General features: G+C 43.0%; 1 protein-coding gene and 1 long non-coding RNA gene across 2 annotated transcripts in view; one reads left to right on the forward strand and one right to left on the reverse strand.

Moving 5' to 3' along the window:
• Positions 1–16902, reverse strand: part of bcl11aa (BAF chromatin remodeling complex subunit BCL11A a) — a 52090-nt gene extending 35188 nt beyond the window's left edge. Inside the window, exons 1-2 of the mRNA XM_017696503.2 lie at positions 16589–16902; positions 12692–13027 (exon numbers count right to left, since the gene is read on the reverse strand). Coding sequence (XP_017551992.1) covers positions 12692–13027; positions 16589–16643 — 391 coding nt within the window. The 5' untranslated portion in view covers positions 16644–16902. The remainder of the gene's footprint in view (positions 1–12691; positions 13028–16588) is intronic.
• Positions 16903–17252: 350 nt separating this feature from the next.
• Positions 17253–20035, forward strand: LOC119263517. Its single transcript, XR_005130326.1, has 2 exons — positions 17253–18032; positions 18842–20035. It is a non-coding gene; the product is annotated as an uncharacterized LOC119263517 (long non-coding RNA).
• Positions 20036–20412: the final 377 nt, after the last annotated feature.

Raw genomic sequence — 20412 nt, forward strand, 5'->3', positions numbered from 1 at the left:
ATGGCCCTTCACAGACACAGATGTGCTTGACCAGTCCCTCTGAGGTCTGGATATATCCCTTGTCTCTCTCTCTCTCTCTCTCTCTTTAAGCGTACGCAACCAAATTCATGATGAAGGAATGAAAAAGGATAAAAAGAAAAAGAGAGAAAAAGAAAGAATAGAGAGAGAGAGAGAGAGAGAGAGAGAGAGAGAGAGAGAGAGAGAGAGAGAGAAGAGCAAGTTGAAGAACAGTTAGCAATAGCCCCAGACGTGTTGAGACACATGCAGCTTCTGGATCTTCCCAGGGAATGACATGCAACAGAGAGAATGAAACTTAAGTGTGGGGAGAAAAAAGGATGAAAGAATAAAGGAATGAGAGAGTGCAAGAGGCGAGAAAGGATAGCAGAGGAAGCTTTAAACTGTATCGTAGCTGCTTACGGGGATTTAACAAGCGAGTGTTGGTTTTCATTGAATACAATTTATTTTTTGTTTAATCTGGCAACCAATGCTGGTATTACAGGTCCCTTTCTTGGTTTTGCTCAGTAATATATTACTGTGTAACACAGTCTCTGTTTTCACAATTACATATTACATCAATTGGCAAGTTTTCAAAAAGGTCAGGGCTTTCTTTAAACGATCATGCTCACAACGGGACACACCGGTGCTGAGTATTGTTACTGGCTGCTGTCAACAAGCAGAGGCCGACATGGCATTGGGCCTATTGTTCCGGCAGCTATCTGATACTGAACAAGGATTCGGGCGGAAAAACATAAAGCACCCCTTGTACTTTAAACAACAACATAAAGCGTCCTCCAGACTGGTAGTGTGTGTTCTGAGAGTTGAAGGGAAGAATGTGCAGAACAAGTTCATACTGTGAGTGAGTGTATGTGCTCGTGTGTGCACACTCTAAGCTCAGGGAACAGGCTGGAGGCAGCAGCGTCCTTTGGGGATAGGTTCCTGTTCAGAGCACAAACAGACACGGTTCACAACCCAACGCTGTGAAACAAACAGTCCGGAGCCTTCGCCAGGATCTAAACCTGTCTCTCACACACATGCACGTACACATACTGCGCACACACACACACACACACACACACACACACACACACACACACACACACACACACACACACTATGATCTGCAGCTACAACTGTGTGCAGTCCAGGACTCTGAGCAGGACATGCCACTCACAAAACAAACAGCTTTCCCCAGAGCCGCAAGGCTCTTCAACCACCTCAGCTACGTTAACCCACCTGCACTGTTAAAAATACAGGAGCCAAAATGGTGATACCATAGAAGAACCTGTTTATAATCCACAAAGCTTTCAACGGATGGTTCTTTTAAAAATATTGCTGTAAATGAGAGGTGTGAGTTAGAGGAACCTTTTGTAAAGGTTGAAGAACCTCCATGTAATGTAAAGTGCTTTACCTAGAACAATACCACCGAGCAAATAACCACTTACAAATTTCTATTTTTAAGAGGGTACGTCTCCCACGGTTTTTATACCTGGAATTACTTCTTATAACTTTTCTAAAATTATTTCTTACTTCTTACATTGAAAAAAGCAGAAAAATGTTATTGAAAGTGAGAATTATGAACTTTCAGCCAAAGTCACATTTCTGTAACTATTAATGTAATTAAGTATACATAATTGTGTAATGTGAACTGAATGAATGTAAAATAAAAATAACTAGACTTCTAAGTGTTACGGACATCTGCCTCCATCAACTAGTATAGATCAAGAGGAGCTGTACTACTGCACAAGACTGAAAGAAAGAATGAGAGACATAAGCACACCAATGAGAGGTAAACAGACAGGGCAAGAACAAGAGTTAAAAGTTAGAAAGAAACAGCAGAGGCAGGGAGAGAGAGAGAGAGAGAGAGAGAGAGAGAGAGAGAGAGAGAGAGAGAGAGAGAGAGAGAGAGAGAGAGAGAGAGAGAGAGAGAGAGAGAGAGAGAAAGAATGATCAATTTTCTAGTCAACTAATCAGAGAGCATGGAGGGCTAATCAGCCTGTAATACATGGATCAGCAGTGGAGAGTAAGAGATCCAGGACAGAACCTTGTCCTTTCTCTCGCCCTCGGCCCACTAAACCTCCAGCGTTATTTCCCTGTTTCTTTACCCATTTTGAAACGATAAATTATCCATTAGATTTCATCATATCTTACTAAGGCAATTACATCAAGAAAATGATAGCGTGTGTGGAATCAATTATGCATGCCCTTGGCCGGAGACCAGAGGGCCGGGAAGTCGAAGAGGGCAGATCCACTCAACAGACACATGTACACACACACACACATATAATACACACTTAAACACACGTATATTCACACACACGCACGCACACACACACACACACAATAAGAAACCCACACTACTACAAACCACACACATATACACAGGGACCCAGAACCCCACCCACCCCCATACACACTAACATGCACACTCAAATAAAAAAGACCCTGGATCTCACAGATGTGCCCCATCAGTTCATCTTACTGCTTAAAAAGTTCATGCACTTAATAATTTATTTGTGTTCTGGATACGGTTTCCCAGCTGAATATTAACAACTTTGAAGCGTGCTCACAGCCAGGGTAGGGCTAAAAGAGTCCTGAGGAAACAGTGCCTGCTGGGTCCCCCTGGCCCAGGCACTAACCCCCCTACACACCCGCTCCACTTCCCCTCCCTCCGTCTCTCCCGCCCTCCGCCAACGTGTCCATTAGAGAAACGCACTGCGCTCCACCACACCATACACAACTTATTTTTTCCCCTGATTAAAAATTCCTTTTCATCACAATGTAGGTTTCAGCACTCCCTTGAAGCACTTCACAGAAAGCTGGTAAAGAGAAGAAAAAAAAATACAACAATGAAATGTACAGTGAGAAAAAAAATATAAAAGGAAGAAATTACCCCCTTGAGTTTTGTTTTGTTGTTGTTTTTTTTATTTTTTCATTGTTTTGTTTGGTTGAGTTTTCTTTCCTTTTCAATTTTTGGAGCTCATTATAGAATATGCAAGAATGCATTTGATTGACATCTTTGTTTTTGTTTTGTCCTTTTTTATCTTTGGTTCTATTGCATATGGAAGTTATTGTCTTTGGGGAACTGCACAGCCAGATACATAGCAAGGCATGTGGGGGTATGTGTGCCTGTGAGTGTGTAAGTGTCTGAGGGTGTGTGTAGGTCTGGTGGAGCGACTGGGTTTTTTCAGGAGAGGTCCTGTTAAAGCAACATACTCACTTGCAGAGAATGACATTAAAGAATAAATGAATTCCCCTCTAAGTTACCAATTTAACATAGACAAATTACTCACAAAAAAGCACAAAAGATTAAAACCATAACAATTCAGTGACAGAGTGTGTGAGCGTGTGTGTGTGTGTGTGTAGGCTGGTCAACATCTGCTTCCACACAGAAGTGGGAGGGTACATAAAGGTCTGGCTGTCTACTGCTGTCCATCCCCCAACCACACAGAATGTAGAATCTAGAACTGGTTTTGTAGTAAGAAAGGCTAGGTGAGAGAGCTCTAGTGTGGTGTTGTGTGTGTGTGCGCATGTGTGTGTGTTGCCGAGCTGTGGCTGATCAGCAGTGATTAACTGCAGCACCGTATGCAAAGCGCATTAATGAAGGGGTGCAGAGTCATCATGTAAATTAAATATGTCAAATCTCCTGGTGAACTTTCAATCTTCACACGCAAAACGCTGCTTTCATTTACATCCTCCATTTTTTTGCAGGAAAAAAAACAAAGCCGTATAAGCAATTTCCGCCTTTTCTCTTTTGTGTAGTATCCCCTCCCCTGTGTAAGGGCGCACACACATATACGCACACAAGCACACACACACACACACACACACACACACACACTTCTCCCCGCAGAAGGTCTGACAGGCCGTGCTGATGTGTTCGGAATGCACATGGTAATAGGCCAATCAAAAATGCAAAACAATTGGCAATTACTGAGAGGATCTAATGGTCATTAGAATTTACAACTAGGTAATGAACTAAAGTCTGCCCATACCATGCATATTCATAAAGCAATTTAGGCTTTGAAGATTAAAGAAGTGCTTAAAATTCAAATGAGCCTGAGCAAATTATCAGTAAGATTCAGTCAGGAAGTAGAGGCTTTATGTGTATGTGTGTGTGTGTGTGTGTGTGTATTTGTGTGTGTGTGTATGTGTGTGTGTGTGTGTGTGTGTGTGTGTGTGTCTGTGAGAGAGAGAAAGAGAAAGAGAGAGAGAGAGAGAAAGAGAAAGAGAGAGAGAGAGAAAGAGAAAGAGAGAGAGAGAGAAAGAGAAAGAGAGAGAGAGAGAGAGAGTGAGTATGTGTGAATGTGTATGTGGATGCAGGCATGTGCTCACATTTGTCTCTGTATTTAAGCACATGTTGCACCATTTTCCTCAAAATTAACAGGAAAACAGCAATCACCCATGTTTGTGTGTTTGAGTGAGTGCGTGTTCAGAGAATCTTCAGTGCAATAATTCCCAGTCTCCATGCCTTTCACACCAGACTCACAGCAATGCCCAGCTTTATCTACCTTGCTTAAAGTTCTGCTCTTATCATCCCAACTCTTGCAGAATGGAGAAAGGGTATTTCATTAACACTGTTCTATCCCAGTGGTAAGATAATGTCATCATGAAACGAGATAATCTGAAAAGTATTCAGTCTACTATGCAGTAGCACAAATACAATAAGAATGACAACTGTAGTGGTGATAGAGGTAGTAGGCAAAGCAGGAACAGATTAAGAGTAAGAGGAACATTACACACTAAAGCTAAACTGATACCAATTAAATTAATTATATTGTCTTTTAAGTAATTGGTTTATGCTAAATGGACAAAAAATGAATGGTACATTTCAATGAATGCAAACTGATTATTTTACTCCAAAGAGAATTTCATTCCAATGAACCCAAATAAATATGACTGAAATGTTTCAATTTTGTTGTTTGACATAAAATCAGTGTATACAGCTTCTTCACTATTTGATCAAATAGAAATGTGTGGCATAAATGAATTTAGCAATTTATTATTTTAAGTGTAGCAGCTACACTAATAACACTAGTAGTTCTAACTACAATTTGTATCAGCACTACAGTTAAAGTTAGCAGGACATACCATAGATTTTCAGAAATACCACAACATGCTACAAGAATCAGAAGGAAGAAACCCCAGACAGCATTCTCCTCTGAGACAGGGAAAATGATTATATAAAGCATAGTACATTGTCACTGGGGGAAAAATCATGGATTATCATGTTTAAACATAAAAATGTAATTAAATTGCCTTCAACCTTCAACAGGGTTTGGCCGATTTCATCCTATGATCATCTAAAAATAAAGCAATTAACTTATTGGCGAGCAGGGAGAGGGGGGTCGATATGACAGGCATTCCTGAGCTGGGTGAGGGGTCATGACCCTCACTGGCCCAACCAGTGCACTGCAGGATTATGCTACTGCTCTAACAAGGCTTGTGAACCTAGAAACAGACACAAAGCAGTATGTACTTTGACAACACAGGATACACACGTACACACATGTTCATGCACTTATTCTAGTCAGTAGGTATAAGTTACACTTCAGTCAGTTGTAAAAGTATCACCACATACAGTCACAGGGAGTACTTATGATGACATCTGAATATCGGCAGATGTTTCTGTTAAAGTATTTGTTTCCTAGGACATGCCTTGTAAGTCATATACATGACAGCAACAAAACAAAAACAACAGAACAACAAAAACAATCTTGGAAGGACACATAACAACTTCATTCATTTTTTATGGATTTGATGGTTATGCAAAATGTTACTTTGTATTACGAATATGCAAACATATGAAAATACATTTTCTCACATTGTCTGCAGTCATGATTCTTTCTCAAAAGTACAAGTCCCATTTTCCATTCCATTCATCATTTCAGTCGACAGACTCCCTCTATTTACCTCCACTACTGAGGCCACAACACAGGCACACCATGAATATGCACTTACTAACACACACACACACACACACACACACACACACACCACAGACATAGAAATCTGCTAAAACTAGGCAAGTGCCCAATACTAACATCAGCAGGCAATCAACCAGTTCACACACAAATAGAAACACACACACATTTCAGTCTTGGCACACACTCTTTTAAACAGGCACATGTGTGAGGGGTGTGTCAAAGACTTGAGTGGAGTGAGGCTCCGGCTCTTTAGCCTGAGCATTGGGTGGAATCAGTCCATATTCACTGACAGGCCATAACACTTCAGTTTCTGTTTAATCCAAACTATGTAACTGGCTGACCATAAGCAAGTAGCCTTTATCGCTGTAGAGTACTACAGTACTACAGAGAGGGCTTATTGAGAGAAACCAGAAGCCAAAAGAAGAGGAGAAAAGGAGAACAGAAAAAAGCACAGCCCTGAAGGTGTCTTCAGAGACTCAACTTCTGCCATTTGTAACCATTATAGCCCTGATGAATTGATCGCATTGAGTGTCTTGGCTGGCAGAAGCTGAAAGTGAGTGGCACTGCTGGTCAAGGTGACATCACACACTCAGTGCAGCTTCATATGCCCTTTGAAACCAGAGAGAGAGAAAGAGAGAGAAGAAAAAGAAGAAAATAAAGAATAGATGGACATACACATACATACAGAAACATAGTAGTGACAGTCCTGGTTTCTGAAGGCAAGTTGCCACAAAATGAGACAAATGTAATCTAATGCGTGTGTGTGTGCGCGCGTGTGTGTATGTGTGTGTATATGTGTATGTGTGTGTACAGTAAAACAGTAAAGGTAAACACAGTAGTAAAAGCTGGCCTCACTGTAGCCCACCCTAGGCCGCCAGTCTTGCTCTGTGCCAACTCTTCTCTGGCAGCGTCCTCAGAGGGATGTCCTGTTGCAACACTGCCAACTCACGTATCCTTTCATGTTGTACCGCGTCCCACCCGACACATACACTCACATGCATGCGCGCACACACACACACACACACACACACACACACACACACACACACACACACACACACACACACACATTGTTCTCAGTAACCACAAACAAATGTACAAATGTACAGACACACATAAGCACACTCACACACACGCACATGTAGCACAGTAATTCTGAACCGTTCCCCTGGTGTTTCCAAAAGCCCACTCTGTAATCCACCGGGATTTATAAATACACTTTGTAGTACATAAACATTTTTATGGACTCGTTCTCTAAAACATCTGACATAATTTGAGAGCTACCCTATGACGGAACCTGGTGGGTCTATACACATCCATCCACACGCACACAAGCATGTGAGCCTACACATGCGCGCGCACACACACACACACACACGCACTAACGCATTCACACACACACCGGAGCTTGGCAAAAGTACTTCAAAGTATAACTTCAGTCTTTTCCCTTTTTGTAGAAAAAGAAAGGCAGTCGTTACCTGAACTTACTAAGTACTGCCTGTTTATTAATAGAAAGCAACTACTCATCTCTGCTTCAGTTACAAAATAGGGATCTCTTATTTCATTAGAATTTCTTTAACACTGAACCAGCCAGGCTTATAGGAAGAATGTACTACATGCATGTTCTGGTAACGCAAGATGAAGAGGGTATAAAAGATGAGCATTTCCTTTCTCACTACAGAGAAGCCGCCATTGTCCTGGGGTGGGAGGGTCTTGTGGAAGAAGCGTCACTGAGTGGTGAGAGAGAGAGGGTGGCACTGTGCCAGGCAGTGCCCGTCTGGCTGCTAAATACCTTTGTTTCTCGTAAGCTGGCTTTTGCCACAAAACCAGGTGACGAGAAGAAGTCTACTATGATTTGGGGTTCAAAGACCAATAAAGATTTATTCCCTTTCCTTTACATGTTTTACTTTTCTTAGAAAATCAATAACCAGTATAGAATTAGCAAATCATGAAATAAATGAAAACATATTTTGTTTGTTTTTTTTTTTTGTAATGGGGCAAAAGAGGCATCATTGTTTCCTCTTTTACGGTAGGGGGGTTAAGGCAGTAAAAAAATCATAAGCCCACAAATGTGTGTACACCATGGTCCATTAAATGAAAAGAGCAACTGAATGAAGCCCATGTACACTCCACACTACACAGCTGACTGGATCATGCAAATCAATGCCGAGGATGCTGGCTATCACAATGCATCTGTGAGTGTTACTCAGAGTGAGATCCACCCAAACACCCCACTGCTCTAGGAGTAGAGAATTAAATCTTATCATGCATCATTATTAAATAGCACCTGAGGACAGCGACACATCTCTCTCACATGCATATACACGATACACGTACACAAACACACATACACACATTCCAGTCTTTCAATATATTTAAATGCTCATGAATACATGAAATGCACACACTTTCAGGTATATCTGTGAGTCTACACAGACACACACACGCACACACACACACACACACACACACACACACACACACAAATAAACATACATAGTGACCAGGTCTAGAGCCTCAGTTGCTTTAGACAGGAGGACAGGACTCTGAGTCTGTGGAGCAATCACGCCAGTGAAAAGAAATAAAATCTCACATTCTTTGGAAAATTAGAGGGGAGCTTCCATTTCAATGCATATTCATAAAGAGCACCTTTGCAGACACTGCACACCATTACGGCTTGGCGAAGACATGCTTCTTTGTCATGCGGCGAGCCACTTCCTGATAATTCATTTTCCTGATAGTGGGGGGAAAAAAAGACATGCTGGAAGATGCAGTGTATGGGTGGCTATGTGTATTCAGAGGTGAAAGCACTGCAGCATACACACACATGCACATCGTTCTCTGCCCCTGTCTCGGCACAAATAAAAGGATTTTTCGCTCTTGTAATGCCAAGACGACTCTGCACACGCACACACACACATTTCCACATCTCCAAGTGCCTCTACAGCAAGCACATCCCTACCCATTTATCACGTCTGTCGTCACAATGATGCCATGCACACACACATGCTCACGTCCACATGCAATAGCAGAGGGGGACAGAGAGATTCAAGTGAGTGCTCTAGATTACATTGGTTGTGAAAGGTACTATGTTTAAGCCCACCAGCAAACTGCACAGGCTTCGCATCCGCTCAAAATGTTTTTTGTCTGGCTTCACTCTTGAATCCGAAGATTTCTGCTTTGATGATAATTATGATCATGACAGACGACCATGTTTGAAAAAGTGGGTGATTTCAAAAAGACAAAACTAGACAATAAAGAATAAAGGGGGAAAAATGCTCAAATTGCAGGGGTCTTTGTTAAGCCACTCATCCAGGTCACATTTTGGCACAGAAAATTGCTAGCAGCTCATACGCCAGGCAATCGCACACAGTGTAATTGATTCAATATTAATTGGATGCCCCTGATTTACACTGACGGCTAAAGCCATATGAAGAAAGAAAAAGAGAGAGAGGGAGATAGAGAGATGGAGACAGAGAGATGGAGACAGAGAGAGAGAGAGAGAGAGAGAGAGAGAGAGAGAGCTGGAACTGTTGAAAGCCAGTCTAGCAAAGACCATTTAAAAAAACAATTATCTGCATTGAGGTCCATTCTGCATGGCTGCAGCGTGTGTCTGAACTATTTGGTTGATCTATTGCAGAACAGTCATAATTTCTAAAGCGACACCATGGCAGGACACAGTCTTGAAACTGCCTGTTAAAAAACTTCACCACTCCAAATGGCCACATATTCAGAGCCAAAGTAAATTCAATCTGTCATGTAGACATATTTTTGGACAAAGCGTCTCAAAACAGGAGACTGCAGGATGTTATTTGTCTAACTGTTGCATTTCATCAAATTGTGTATTAAAGAACAGAATAATTTAAGTAGAACAAATCCAAAAACAGTCAAGATTCTGATCTCTTGCAAACAAATGATTAATCAAGCTTAAAATATATAAAAGTTAAAAATAAAAACACTATGATTTTTGACAACCTGCTCATTTAGGGATGAACAAAATAAAACATTACAGTTAAACAGGACTTGCCAAAGACCACATCAAACTGTCATGAAGAGAAGAGAAGAGAAGAGAAGAGAAGAGAAGAGAAGAGAAGAGAAGAGAAGAGAAGAGAAGAGAAGAGAAGAGAAGATTAGAGAAGAGAAGAGAAGATTAGAGAAGAGAAGGCTGCAGAGTCAATTAGTCTTGTGCTTTCTGGCTGGGCCCCCCAACCAGGATACATGGCCTATTTGGGGCAGTGCACACACACGCACACACTCCTCTCCACTGCCCCTTTTCAGAGTCCATTCCTCTGTGACAGGTACTGCCTTTCGTCTTACTGAGCTGCTCAATATGGAAATTATGATGTTACATCACACATGCAGCACTCCATATTTGGTGGCTTGAACAACACTCTGAACCTGTTTAGCTATATGTCTGACTGACTTTATTTTAGTAACACTATTCCTCAAATAAAACATAATACACAAATAATAATAATAATAATAATAATAATAATAATAATAATAATCTTGAAAAGTCTTGAGGCAAGCCATTTTTTCTCTTTATTTCTGAAAATTTCCCTTATGCACATACTTTCCGTTTACAAATGTATTGTAACCTACAGTCTAAGCTAACTTTGAAGACATTATGCCTGAAACCATCAGCAATAGGACTAATTAATAAGTCTTTTGACCAGTCATGGCAGCACATTCAATAACACACTAAGAAGCTGTTAAAGTCCTCCCCACAAAGCTGTTTTAAAACATAAGAAGCACACAATACCAGTGACCCGACGCTATCAACTGAACCTTTTTACATTATGATGTAAATGAGTTTAATAACCCAGTTTAGCAACTGACAGAAACAAGAGACGTGTGCATTATAGCTTGCACATATAAAGGAGCTGTATAATTTGTGCTGAAATGGCATCAACATCTTTAAAACAAAGGGGTTAACTACACGTGGCTGACCCTGCTTACCACCCTTATCCATTAAAACCTAGATCAATCAAATGTATTTGCTGGCTACTGGAACCACAGTAAACCACATGCACCATATGACTCTATTCACAGCCCCTGGGTTTTTATTGTTCCTTAAGATTCACTGACTCCACTACATAAAAGAGAAATGGAAATAGAAACACCTCTATGATAGAAGTGTGTAACCAATAATTAGCCCTCAATGAGGGCGAGACCCAAATAACTGTAGATGGGACTGACTGGGCCTAAGGCACTTCCCGGAACCTGATCCTCGAAGCAGTCCAGAGAATGGCCCAATATGAGATCAGGGCAGAAAAACAGGCTAGAGAGACTCACTCACACTTTTTCTACTCTCAACAAACCCTCTCTGCAAATCACCTCCAGCAGCCACAAACTCACACACATACTCACTCATATAGCCACCAAGATCACATCTCTAATGTTACATGAAGAACAATAATGGCTAAATTTACTGAAGCTAGCGAATCAAGGCACGGGAGACTTATGGGACCTTGGGCCACAGTTTAACACGTTCTTTAAGGTTGTTTACAATCAAAGTGATAAACTGTCTTGTTTGATTCTTTGTTTCCGTTGCAGTATTCCATGTTTTCCCATGCCTTATTTAGTGCATGAAGTCAACCACTAAAAATCATTCTAATTAAAATACGCAAAAACTAAAACAAATAATTAGTGGTGTTAGGATTCTTTAAATAAGCGACTGTCCCCTAACATCCGAAAATAACCGAATGACCTTCCATTTCCTTTCCTTTTTTTTTTTGGTCAGTAAGTGAAAATGTGCAGGCATACATTTACATGGATAAGATGTGGCCGTGTAAAGACCGCAGTGAAATCAAGATGCATCTGTGGAAACCACATGAGAGAGTATGAGCAGCGCAGAAAGGCATTTCCCACGGGCCTGTGGACACACACTGAGCCGATGGCCTCTCCTGTCACACTACGATCTCCTCCAACCAGCCCTCCAGCACCCAAACTGCCCCGTCTCTCTCTTGCTCTCTTACTCTCTCTCTCTCTTGTTCCCTAATTCCCTTGGTGTGGATGTGCCGTCCTCCTGACACACCCTTAGTGCTCTACTTTGGTTGATCACAAAACGGCAACTTAAAATCAAGGCTCAATGGGCCTCTTCACCACTGGACTGGATTTGATTACTATGGAAAAAGCACCACTTCGTTAAACTAGAATGAATTCCAGGGTAATACCTGAGCAAGGTTAACTGTTTAACTGCTCAGAAAGACCAAATATATCTGACAGGAACAGAGGTAATACTAGACTCACTCATGTGCCAAAACAAGCATACAGCCAATGTCTGAGATACATGATGTATGCAGTAAGACTGAGTTTAATTAACAAAATCCCACCCAGTCAAAGTGCAGAGTGAGAGCCAGGCTGATTCCAAACTGCGATGAGCCCTAGACAATAAATCAGAACAAAGAATGTTTTTTTTTTTTCCTTCATCTTCATGCTCTAACAGAGTCATGCAATGGTATGATATATAAGCCCCCAGTCCTCCAACCCCACAGCTCGTAAATATTCAACACTCTGATATGTGTCTCCAGAGTTGTGGACGAGAAACCCCACGAAGAGAGAACATGTGTGTGCGATATGTGGCCTACACATCCACTCAGTTTCACAGCGCAAAAAGTATGCATCGCAGACATCCTGAGCACACATACCCACCTACACACATATACAAGACATGAAACCGAGGACACAAAATCTCTCCCCGTTCATTTACTGCACTTTCTAATGAGTGCCATGTCATTTGAAAGAGCCTTCTGGGCTGTGATTACCTGTAATGTTTTCCTGTTTAGGACAGATTCCTCGAGAAGATGTTGACAAGCAGTCATCATCCTCCGGTGTGACCTGGACTCCCACCTCTACAGGGTTGGAGGCTCTCCTCAGCTCACCATGTGTAGGTGAAGGGGGTTTATCCACTGCCTTGTCCATGCACAGGGTACCATTGCATTGCTTCCGTTTGTGCTCAATAAAAATCAGGATATCCCCCAGAGGGAAGTTCATCTGACACTGGCCGCAAGTAAGCAGGTCCTGGTCCCCTTCCGGAGCGACCTGTACCAGCCCGTGCTGTTCCTGCCTCTCCTCTGAGACCACAGATGACAGCGGCTCGGCTGCTCACAAGAAGCATCGATGTGCAAGACACAAGGAATGAGGGAGAGACACAGAGACAGAGAGAAAATTAGCGATTAGGGGTGTTGAGATGAACACAACCAATTTGAAAGAGAATTCAGATCAACCAAATATTACAGATTATTGTTATCTTGACACAAGAATTTCTCTGCAAAGAGTCTTTGATGCAATTAACTCATTAACTGGACAATTTTTCATTTTCCCCTTCAAATTCCCTCTTCTGGACCCTCTCCATAGATCCAAGCATTATGAAATCATTAAATTGCACAAAAAAATGGCATCTTTACCAAATTAAAAAGTAATTTGCTGTGCTCTCCTTCAGGGAGAAAGATTTGCATCAATTAACCAATATTACAGTGGACAGAATATTTCAATTTAGAGTTAAAATCTGGTATTTTAAAGTTTTAAATAAAAGCTAAAAAAAATTCACTGCTAAGGCTTTCATGCATGGACAGCATTTAGTACAGTGCAACGCAACACCACTCAACTCACGGTTCTTTCTTTTCTCTCCAAGTTTGGATGTGATTTTTTTAACGCACATGTGAAGAAAACCCCATTTGGACGTGGTTAACAGACATGTAGGCTACGAACCAAAGCTAAAGCAAGATCATGCGCGGTACTTTTATTTCATTCATAACCAAACGGCTCCAGCAAAATGCCTCACACACCACCGGTGACTACACTTTTTTTTAGTCGTGATAAAGTTTCCTCCAGCTGGAGAAAAAGGTAACACAGGATTACGTGCTACCAAAGTGGAGAAGAGGAGCAGTGTTTTAGTGCTTATCGCACTCGAAGTGTTTCTGTGAGTTTCCAGTACGAAGCATCCTGACCTTCTTTACTAAGCTGCCAATCTCACACTTTAATGGACTTAAAACCGCAGAGGATCAAAAAATAGATTCTCATTTTAGTTAGTGAAGACTGATAAAGGCGGATTTTGATTTCCCCTCTCTGTTTTAAGGTGTTCAGCTCTTGTGAGAATGAGGCTAAACGATTTTAGCTCATGCCGAAGCACATACTGAGAACCCAGACGTTCACCACATGTGTGCTTGATCGCGGACAAAACGACAGCACGGACTGAAACCCGGCTGGTTCGTAGCCCAACTCTTTAAACGCTGGCACTTTCCGGAGAACAGCGGGGGGTTTTGTACCGCCCTGGATTTTACCTGCGTGGATTAACACGTTTAACTCTCACCACGTACAGGCAAAAAAACCGTCCCGCTTTAAAGGGGAACTTAAACCATAAAGAAATATTAAGTTTTGAGGAGCTCCCTCATTTTGCCGTTCATTTTCTTAGGTCTGTTTTTCCCCCACAGTCTAACCGCAGTTCTTTCCAATGCTGATGAATTAAAATGTACATCTATGAATGCAGCTGGCTGCTGTATTTGGACTTAAACATATAACTAATTCTCATAATGCAGACAGCGATGGATTCTTATGGGAATCGCCTGGATCCAGTAATTAAAAATGTTTGATAAATATACGTTCACTCTTCACGTTTACGCTGTCATACAAATTATAAGAGAATAAGCAGCTCATCTTTCTATAAACCTTGCAGTGGAACTGCAACCGAGTGGACTAAATAAGACAGCCCATTCAAACCAGAGTTGAAGTGTTTAGAAAAGAACCGTTTAAACTGGTCCAAATCGAATTAAAGCCAATTAAACAGCCCGGAGCCTGTATGAAAGGCTGTAATGGCCTGAAAACGCACTTGAATAAAATTCTGCAATTTATTATTTCCCAACTTTTCTCATATCATATTAAGCTCGAGGAATGATCATGAAAATTGAAAAATAAAATATAAACACAAATATTGGCTGTTCATATATGCACATCGCATATGATGTGAGAAAATGACTGAATGGGTAACAGAATCATAATACTTGTTACTGAAGTCTCAGTTTACAGTGTTCAGTGTTGTTTCTGAATTAAAGTAGCCACTGTCCAGCGTTCGACTCCTGTTTGACAGTAAAAGCCATGTCCTCGGCTTCAATGTGGTTTTGTTGTCAAGTTTATCTAAACGTGTGTGTCTTCTACGGTGATTAACCTACTTCTTAAAATTTCACCTGCAAATCCACTAAATAACGCACGTGGTTCCGCGTGTGAAATGGGCCGCAGGTCTGCATAACAAGTTTCCCTCTCTTACAAACCTATCGTCAAATATGTAGATAGAGGTGGCGGCAAAATCGATCAGGTTCAAGTTCATTTCCAGTTTCTGATCGTAGTGTGCCTCCTAGCGACGGCTGACACACACGGCTGAGAGAGAGAGACTGGCGTGCGACCTGGAGACGGCACTGAAACCCAACAGCCTGTGTGTGTGGGGGGGAAACCCAATAATGTTACACGATACGTTACAACGTTACAACAACGTGGGATTTGTGTCAAGCATGTTTATCACGTAAAGGGGAGCCGAAAGCTTTTGGAGCTCGGTGTGGTTTGAAGAAAACGAGTCATGAGAAGAACAATAACTGAGAGCTTTCGTATAGGATCATCGCCATATTCCTGAACATGCTTATGGGGCTATAAGATATGAAATAGGCCGACTTTGCATAACAACGCAATTCTCCCCAAGCGCGTGCGGACACTTTTTGGGAGTCTAGTCGTAAAAAACGAGCTCCGAAAACATTTTGATGTTTTTGGTTTTAACATTTAAAACGCTTTGGCGAACGTCTGTTTTAAAAAGTTAAATTACAGTACCACGGTGATGAAGGAATGCCTAATTAAACGGAAAGCGACATTCTCCACATGCAGTATGGGTTAAAAACAGGGGGAAAGGAACACCAGCAGTCTGGCCGTGTTCCTGTTGCTCCTCGACATCAACTCGAGCACAGTCGGCAACGTGCTTTCTGTCTCAAATAGCAGCGCTTAAAGTTTTAAAAACACCGCTGTACGTATAAAAGCTCTAGCTGAGCCGGTATGTGAGCTTAGTTTCAAATACGCGGTGAGTGTCTCCGCTGCAGCGCTGCTGCCGGTGGGTAGCACCGCGCACGCCGCGCTTGTAAACAGTCGGACACGAGATTTTTTTTCTTCCCAATCAAAATCCACTTCCACTTTTTGAAAATCTTCCAAAAATAGTACGAGAGGGGGGAAATCCTGCCCAGAATCGCTCGCAGCCGAGAGCTACGGTTTACTCCACAACACAAGCGCTAAGAGCCAGGGCTGGAGCTGCATACCTACCACAGTCCGGCACCTTAACGGGTCTTAGGTGGTCAGAGCGACGGACGGACGGGGGCACGGAAGCCAATGCACGTGCTTACAAAGAAAATCGCGCTCTGAACTTCTTTGGAATTTCAGCGGACGGTGTGTGGACGAAAGCGAAAAAGTTTTCAGCAGACGAAGGTACGCGTCCTGCTCTTTCGTGAACGGCAACACTCGCCGCGCTCCTTAGTGAAGTCCACTTGACCACGGTCTTCGCTGTCCACTGTCCAGTGAGCCTTCGCCGGGTTTCGCTCCTCGATATCTTTTTCCCCTTTGCTGCATGTTACACACCGAGACCGAGAAAAGGTGAGGGAAAGGAGGACACAACACACACATGCTGTACTTACGCGAGAAATCCCGTTTGCTTAAGTGCTGGGGTTTGCCTTGCTTGCGGCGAGACATGGTGGTTGGTGGTGGCTTTCAGCTCGGTTCACATCGGGAGAGCCGGGTTAGAAGGGAGACTCCAGAGAAAATATCTTCATCAATGCCTTTGACATCCAAAATAAATTAGAAATAATAGAAAGATGGCGCTGGGAAGATGGATTGTGGGATAGCCGTCATGGCTTTTTTGAAAAGAGAGAGTGAGAGAGATGAAAAAATGGCAAAAGCCCCCCTGAGCTGCAAGTTCAAGTGCGGACGTGACGTCCCTGCGAACTTGAACGTCAGGAGATGGATGGACACAGACATACAAAACATGGGCAGGGCAAAGCCGGGGAGTGGGAGGAGGGAGTGGAAATAACAAAACCAATGGACACTCATTAGGGGCTGGACATGAAAAATAGACCCGAAGAAGCCAATGGACAGAAAGATCAGGGGGCCGGACAAGAGGCGAGAGAGCGAGAGAGCGAGAGAGAGAGAGGAGAGAGAGAGAGAGAGAGAGAGAGGAGAGAGAGAGAGAGAGAGTTTAATGAAAGCAGTGTGCAGTGTGTGTGTGTGTAGGTGTGTAGGGGGTGGACGTAGGAACATGGACCACGAAAAGCCAATGGCCATGAGATTCAGGGGGGCTGGACATGCGCTATGCGAGGGGAGGGGGAAAGGAACCTTTAATAGAAGCTGCTTCAGTGGACATTGACCAGGGCTAGCGAGTACGAACACAGCGGCTGAAACGCACGTTCAGCTCGTGGTTCAACATAAGAGTTCAAACGGACGCTGAGCGACGACGAACCTGCGCTGAAAAACAAGCGATCAGGTTGCGCGTGAACAAGACGGACAGGTTCCGCACCAGGGCATGGAGTCTCAGCGTATCGGAAGAGCTCCTCATGTCCCCGAGCCATGCCACAGAAACCCCCCAAAACGAGTTAAACATATTAGCGACATCCGTCAAGTAAAACTGGACAGAGTTTTTTTCCCCGAATGATGTAGGTGGGACTTAAATACTACACAAGTGTAGCCTAGTTTTAAAACCCATACCACAGTGACGACTATATGATGGGAGCAGCCCACTACAAAGGGGGCTGGGGTTTAATAAGTTTCAGCTGTGTTCAGGTCAGAATGGCGGCGGGGGGAGGGGGGGGGTATGGAAGCTTTTCCACGCGGATTCCACTAGAAGATGCTTAAAACATTTCAAATAACGCCACGTAAAGAGGCTTGGAGCGTGTAGGCTGCGCACACGCAAGGCGGGAGGAAGAGAGACACATCCCCGCCAAGTAGCTGAAGCAGGACTAGTCTTAACAAGGCTGCGCACACAATCACGGGAGAACGAGCAGGCGCCAGTCTGCGGGGAAGGGGAGAGAGGCAGGAGGGACTCAGAGTGAGAGGAGCTGGGATGGAAAGACGAACCTGCGAGATAAGGTGTGGTCAGTGAGTGAGTGACAATGTTTTACAGGCTACGCTGTTTTGGTGTCTTTCATTTTGAAGAAGAGTCGATTGGTTTGCTGGCGCGGGTTAGTTCTCTGAGCTTAGCAGCGAAGTGGCAGAAACTTTTGGCAGAAGCTGGCACCGAGTGGACAGAGCCACCTTAACGCCAGAGGGACGAATCGTGTTGACAACGTGGTGCAGAGACGCGAAGGGCGCAACCTCGTGAACTTTGTTAAACAGCTTTCATGCGTCAATGTGCTTATAAACTGTAGTATCGCACGACAGTAGAATGACATGTCTTCTTACACTGAAAACAGTCCAGACAACAGGGAGAGTGGTTAATGTGATTAATGTGACTTTAGGATTCACGGTGTTTCTGTGAAGTCGTGCTGGTGACAGTAATGCTGCATTCAGTAAGCGAGACGTTGAAAGGCGTGTTTAGAAACTGCTTTGGGAAGATGTTTTGTTTGTTGTCATAACCTCTGCGCCTCGCCGTATTAAACAAGCGATAGGGTAACATGAATTTGAAAATAGCGCGAAATTTTGCGTAACAAACCGATAGAATGCAGAAGCGTTTTGCGTTATAAAATGTGGGCTTCGCATTGATAATGGAACCTGGAGGACAGGTAGGGGGCTGTGACGGACCATGTATAACACTTTTAATACACCTTCAACCGACTTAGTTGCTAGTTCTGTGATATAGAAACACCGTGCCGTGCATCGTGTAGAAAGGGAACAAGGCTAACCTTGACCTGCACACTTTCCCACTTCTCTCCGCGTTTCCTCTTTCTTTCTCCCGCCAGCCCAGATCCTTTAGGCGGACACTGATCAAAGCAGATGAAGCGCTACGCCTCCTGCGGGGACTGAGAGCATAAGGCAGACAAAGCCCTGCGCGGGAAGGAGGAAAGCTCTGCCTGTAAACGGCAGCGGGACTGAGCCCATCATACTCCAGTCAACCGACATCAAATATACTGGAGCGTCCATGTCGCCTATAGCGCACTGCCAGGCATGCTCCAGTCGCTTTTCGCGCGTTCCAGAGAAGTTAGAGAGAGAGAGTGTGTGTGTGTGTGCGTGTGTGTGTATGTGCGAGAGAGAAAGTGTGTGTGTGTGTGTGTGTGTGTGTGTGAGTGAGAGAGAGAGAGAGAGAGAGAGAGAGAGAGAGAGAAAGAGAAAGTGTGTGAAGGGGGGGGGGGGGGTGACCGATGACTGATCTATGCTTAAAAAGAATATCAAACATGCAAAGTAATGGATCCCGTTTTATCCCAACATTTACTTTGTGTGTTTAAATGTCATGATCCAGAAAATCGCCGTGAAACGTTTCTGAGTCACGGGCACGTCTTTACGGACACAGTGACCGACTGGCCGCTCGTGCGCATTTAGCGTGTGGGAATGCTCAGCGCAGAATCCTCTTCATGCTTCACGTTTTCCCTCTGTCTCTCTCTCTCTCTCTCCTTTATGCACCTCTGTTTCACCACCTTGTTTTTTCTCTGCAGCGCATGATGTATTTGCATTTCATACACTTCTCTTTCAGCCATAGCCAGACAATACCTTCCTCTCAAATGAAAGTATGTTAAATCACAGCCAAATTTCCACCGAAGTTGTCTGAATGTCATGTAGGCCAAATGATCCAAAAGTTCCAGCCACCGACCTCGCCTTCGTACTTTTAATTTCCCAGTGATTTACTTTCGTTATTAAACTATTTGGAGCTGTGTGTCCCGCTGGAGATTGTTTCACGTGCAGCAAAAACAATTATTTAAAGAAAGTGCACAACTTCTTCCAGCTTGTCATTCTTTCTTTTCAAATACAGTGAGAGACACGTGAGAATCATACCAACAGGCTGCTCAATATGTACATAAAGTTATCTAGTTCATACAAAGATAAACGAAAAGAGAAATGCAAAGACTCAGGTTACTTTTTGTAGTGTGTGAATTGTTGGATGGATGGATTTATCAGCTTATTAAAAGCAGCCTAGCCAGCTTTCTCATGTCTCTACTTTACGTTATTAGTGTATGAATTATTTGCGCTCAAAGTCACGCGTGCAGGTGTGAATTTAGACAACTTTGTTATGTATATAATTTCTTTTAGGGTTCATAAATAGCTGAATACAACTTTCTGATCACCTCGGGGTAATATTTGAAGGTTTTAATTATACGGTTTGCAAACTGTTGTTTACAAGTGATTTCACTGTAAAGATTGCTGCATTTAGACTAAGGCTCCTTCATATTTATCCCAATATGTAAAATTACAGTGAGTAACATTTCCTATTTTTGGGGGGGGGGGGCACGACGCCAATCATTCACGCCGTTTCAGCATTAATACACGTTGTGTCATTTAGCTGTTAGTTCATCTGTAAACACTTGTTTTTGTATGCGCG

This window comes from Pygocentrus nattereri, chromosome 5 (assembly GCF_015220715.1).
Source record: "Pygocentrus nattereri isolate fPygNat1 chromosome 5, fPygNat1.pri, whole genome shotgun sequence".
Lineage (NCBI taxonomy): Eukaryota > Metazoa > Chordata > Actinopteri > Characiformes > Serrasalmidae > Pygocentrus > Pygocentrus nattereri.